This window comes from Zonotrichia albicollis, chromosome 9 (genome assembly GCF_047830755.1).
Source record: "Zonotrichia albicollis isolate bZonAlb1 chromosome 9, bZonAlb1.hap1, whole genome shotgun sequence".
NCBI classification, from domain to species: domain Eukaryota; kingdom Metazoa; phylum Chordata; class Aves; order Passeriformes; family Passerellidae; genus Zonotrichia; species Zonotrichia albicollis.
The window spans coordinates 34,291,915-34,296,491 of record NC_133827.1 but is presented as its reverse complement, the minus strand read 5'-3'; the positions used below and the strand labels follow the sequence as shown (position 1 = coordinate 34,296,491).

General features: G+C 43.6%; 1 protein-coding gene across 8 annotated transcripts in view; it reads right to left on the bottom strand.

The window, feature by feature from the left end:
• Nucleotides 1-4,577, bottom strand: part of MCF2L2 (MCF.2 cell line derived transforming sequence-like 2) — a 149,878-nt gene that overhangs the window by 2,301 nt on the left and 143,000 nt on the right. For 6 of the 8 annotated variants that reach the window (XM_005484823.4, XM_014265523.3, XM_026792026.2 and 3 more), the window contains 4 exons: nucleotides 4,469-4,555; nucleotides 2,333-2,451; nucleotides 1,672-1,784; nucleotides 1,149-1,252 (listed from right to left, as the gene is read on the bottom strand). In XM_005484823.4, the coding sequence (XP_005484880.2) occupies nucleotides 1,149-1,252; nucleotides 1,672-1,784; nucleotides 2,333-2,451; nucleotides 4,469-4,555 (423 nt within the window). The remainder of the gene's footprint in view (nucleotides 1-1,148; nucleotides 1,253-1,671; nucleotides 1,785-2,332; nucleotides 2,452-4,468; nucleotides 4,556-4,577) is intronic. The other 2 variants (XM_014265524.3, XM_005484826.4) reach the window with 1 other exon arrangement.

Below are 4,577 nucleotides of genomic sequence, written 5' to 3'. Positions count from 1 at the left end.
CTGAAAAGGAGGACATGGACATTGTCACTACAGTGTGTCTACAGGATTTTTCATCTACAGTCTTAAGGTTCTTTCTTAAAAGCCTGGAATAAAATTAAACATAAAATCACAGTTCTACTGCTCTTCTAATTCCTTCACAAAAGGCAAGGGAGGCTCTTCTGGTGTGTAACTGTAATGTGTGCCTGGTGTAGTTTTTCCTTTGAAGCACTGGACATGCCAGTGAAATGAGAGCCATAGTTGGGCAGGTGAGAAGAGGACTGACCTGCTGTGGAGGTGAAGTAGCAGTAATTACCAAACTCCCTTTACACCACAACAAAGAATTCTGAGGTTAAAAAGTTATTTCCTCCACTTAAACTGACCAAAAAGATCAAAAGAGATCAGTAACTCAGAATAAAGTGCTGGTAGCTCTCCATCGCAGATCCCCAGGGAATGACTGTACCAGATTTTGCTTTCTTCTGCTACCAGAAGAAAAGCAGGACACATTTGGTAAGTTATATTTAAGGATGGACAAATATTAGTCTAGAATTGTAAACCTTTGATCTGCAGAGTTGCTCAGATTCAGCTTTTCCAGTGCAACCTGTTTGGGTGTTAGGTCAGAACCAAAGCTGTGACTGGATGACTTTTAGTGCTGATTTGGCCGAAATCTTGCCAGAGCAGCCCTTCCTGCAGCTTTTGGAGCCAGCTGTGAAATATGATGAAGGCAGTAATGGTTCATGAAATTTTAATGTTTTCAAGCCTAGGCCAGAAGCACAGCCCTGATGCTGGTCTCCATCCAAACTCTATCCATGACAGGATCAGAGCTGCCCTGCAGGCATACCCCGTGTATGAGACTCTTGGGCTCCCTGCAAAGCAGCCAGCCTGAGTGCTGGTAGCCATAGAAGTTGGGTGGGAGATTGAAGTTCTGCTCAGAAAGGGGGAAACAATTAAGCCAGGCCAAGGAAAGCTGCTGTGCCTGACTAGCTCTGACACCCAGGCACCAAATTTCAGGTTAGCTCAGCCATGTCACCAGAGACCGTAGCACAGATATGCACTCAGGTGAGTACTTCAACACAGAAATGCACTTTTTATCACTTTTTTTTTTTGCTATCATATTCTTTTTCAGTATGGAGAAGAAAACAAATATACCAGTAACACATTTTCTTTATTACCTGCATTGCTGCTCTTAATTATGTTGTTACTGTCCCCCTCTGCTGGCTGCAATATGCTGGAGGGAACCCAGTCGCTTTTCTCAGAGACCAGTTTCTTCACTAACCTGAAACTCAGAGAACAGTCAGTGAATTTTCCTACATTGACCCTCCTTGGGTTGTGTGTCTTAGAGGTACATGTTGGGCTATTATCTCCTGAACTGAGGAAGAAGGCACAGGAGCCAGGGCAGTCCTACAGGTATCCATAGAGAATCACAGAATCACAAGGTTGGAAGAGACCTTCAAGATCATAGAGTCCAACCCAGCCCTAACAGCTCAACTAAACCATACACTCAGTGCCACATCCAGTGTTTTTTAAATCACAGCCAGGAATGGTGACTCCACCACCTCCCTGGGCAGACCATTCCAGAACTTTATCACTCTTTCTATAAAAAAGCTGTTCCCTAATATCCAACCTATATTTCCATCTTTTCCAGGAGGTTCTGGCTGTTCCAGCTGTCCAGTTCTGTCTCTCTGCCATACTCACCATTGACCATTCTCTCCTTCCTGCACAAACTGCACTAAATCTCCATCCTCGAGAGAGAGAGAATCTGGGAAACAGCTGTCAAAACTGCCTTCGACCCGGAAGAGATTGCTCCCCTAAAATGAATGAAACAAGACATCAGAAATACAATCACTATGGATGAAAGAACACAGTGCAAGAGATTTTAGTTAGATACTGAATTAGGCATTTCAAGCTGGCAGATATTTCTTCTGTAGGCAATTGTGATATATCATGCCCAGGTCAAACATTACTCAAAATTTGGATAGACTGTTCTCTGCATTTAGACTTTAGGCTTAACCTACCAGCCATTATTCTGATGTAAAAATTGGGTTTGTTCACACCAGGTGAAGTTATCTGGAAAAGTCTGAAATTGCTCTTTTTAAGACTCAGAGTTTTCCCTCAGTTTTGTAGCAGGCAAAGCAACAGCCTACAAGTATGGGTGACTTTTTATGATCCTCATCCCGATCAACAAAAGTCTTGTAACAATCTTCCAACACCCGAGATCAAATTTCCATCTTCTGTATTTCCACAGATCCATGGATTTAAGGCTGGTGTGAACCCAAACTTTGCAGGTTACACTGTGATCCTTAGAGAGGAGGAAGTTGTGCTGGCAAAGGGCAGTGTAATTTTAAAAAGCAATTACATTGTTAGGGTTGGTCTCTTCCTCCAAATCAGAAGAGTTAGAGAGTTCATCCATGCTGGAAGGGATGGCTTCAAAATCTTCAAATGTGTCTAGAGAAGGCATTTGTCTGCCGGGCCAACCTTTTCAAAAGACATAAACCAGACAGTTAGCTATCAGACATTAGCCTCTTTGAGAATCAGTCTGTAGAATAAATGTCACATGTTCACTTCCTGCTCTTCCACTTACCAAATTGCTGGTACTTTTTTATAGCTTATTCCACGGTTTTGCCATAAAAATTATGTCACAGCCATTATTCTGTCTCTAAAAAAGTCTAAAAGTCCGCACCACTCACTGTCCCTGGTGTGAGAGCAGCATGTGTGGCTGCAGTGTTCACACCCATGGATGCTCCCAGTGCTCAGCACTGCTCAATCCCTTCAGCTCAGGAGGTACAAAAAACAAGGACCAGGAATCTTCCTGCAGAGCAAATGATAACTTGTGCTGACATGACTTTCAGAGGGCCATGGTGATTCAGTTTCCAGCTTACCTCCACATATTTAAGTACATAGCCATGGAATTTTGGTTGACTTCTTATCTCCATCTCACCCCAAGGTGATATTACCACCTGAGCAATTTACCAGATTATACCCTGGAGCAGGCTGCAAGTGCAGGGAAGGGACAGAGTAAACAGCAAGGCACAAAAACAACCAGGGAGGTGAGGAGAGATCTCAGTCATATTTGTGCTGTGTCTGTCTTACTGCATGATTTTCACCAGAACCACCCCAACCCAGTGGAACGGACCCAGTGAGAGATTTCCAGCCTGACTCAAGAGCCAGACTCTCTTCACCTAAAAAGGCATGTCCATAGGATGTGTCCTGAGGGAAACTGAGGCTGAGCCTGATAAGACCTGTCTGCCTGAGGCTGCCATGGTGCAAAACTAGCCCTGGCTCTTTTGTGCAGGTGGCAACCATCATCTACACTTCCCTGCACTTGATGCCTGGTAGGGATGGGGATGACTACAGTCCAGCTCAGAGGAAAGAGACCTTGCATCTACCAAATGATTTTGCAGCCCTGACAGATACATGCTGAATGCAGTCAGTCAATTTACCATATGCCTTCCCAATTAGTGTACCTGCTGGGCATGAGCTGATTCACAGGGACTTGGGCTGAGCAGATGCTGAACCAAGTTCTTTACATCCTGTGGGCCATTGCTCTGACCACAAGGCATGGAGACAGATGCTCTCGCAGTGGGATTATGCACATCCCAGCACTCTCAACCCACACCAAACCCTGGCCTGAGGCAACACAAAACCCAAGCCAGGCAGTTCAGGCAGTAAACAGAAAAGTGACCTGATCTGGGAGAAATTTATTAATTAGTTTATTTAATCCCTCCCCATGCACACCCTCCCTGCTATAAGCACTGATGGTGCAACACATGCTCATGCAGCTCTGCAGCCCTTCTGCCACCCAGGGATGTCTGCTCCAACAACTGCAATCCAGTTCAAGGAACACAGAGACTTCTTCCAGCACAGCTGCATCCCCAGCTATCCCCCCACAGGGATGGTCGGGCCATCTGTGCTCTTAAAGGTGTAAATCAGCCTCTGAAGCGACACTGTCCTGTACTATACTAGCAAAGGTCTAAAGATACAAGAATATGCTGATTCTAGTTAACTTCAAACTGCTACTGCAATTTTAGTTCCAATTCACAGGCTGGACTACAAACACCAAGAGAAAAAGATACCCCTCTACTCCATTAGACAAAGCTTCCACAGTCTTTTGCCACTGTCATTTAGAAACCTTACCAGCCAGAATTCCTTACAAATACATCTATCAGCCTCCCCCTTCCATACAAATCCCTATTCTAATTTCAGAGACTAAGAAACAGCTTGTTTCTCATGCTTAATTCTTATAAAATAAGACAGATCAAATTCTAAGCTCTCTTGCTTTCAATTAAAATAATTATTTTCAGCCTGACCTCAGAAAACCAGAATGTGGAGCATTGTTTCTAAGCTAATGATCCAAGCTTTTTCTTTCATTGTTTTGATGGGAAATAATATTCACCAAAAGAGAAAACTCTCCTTATAATAAAGAGATGAAATATTATCATAAATTTAGTTTGCACTCTCAAATTGAGTTTACAAATACTTTAATTGTGTTTACCTGTCTGTGAAGCAGATCTAGGTACGGATCTCGTGGTGGGACCGGCATTACATTTAGTCTGGGCCAAAATGGTGTTCTCAAAAGCATCTGTGACAGGAAGTACAATTTG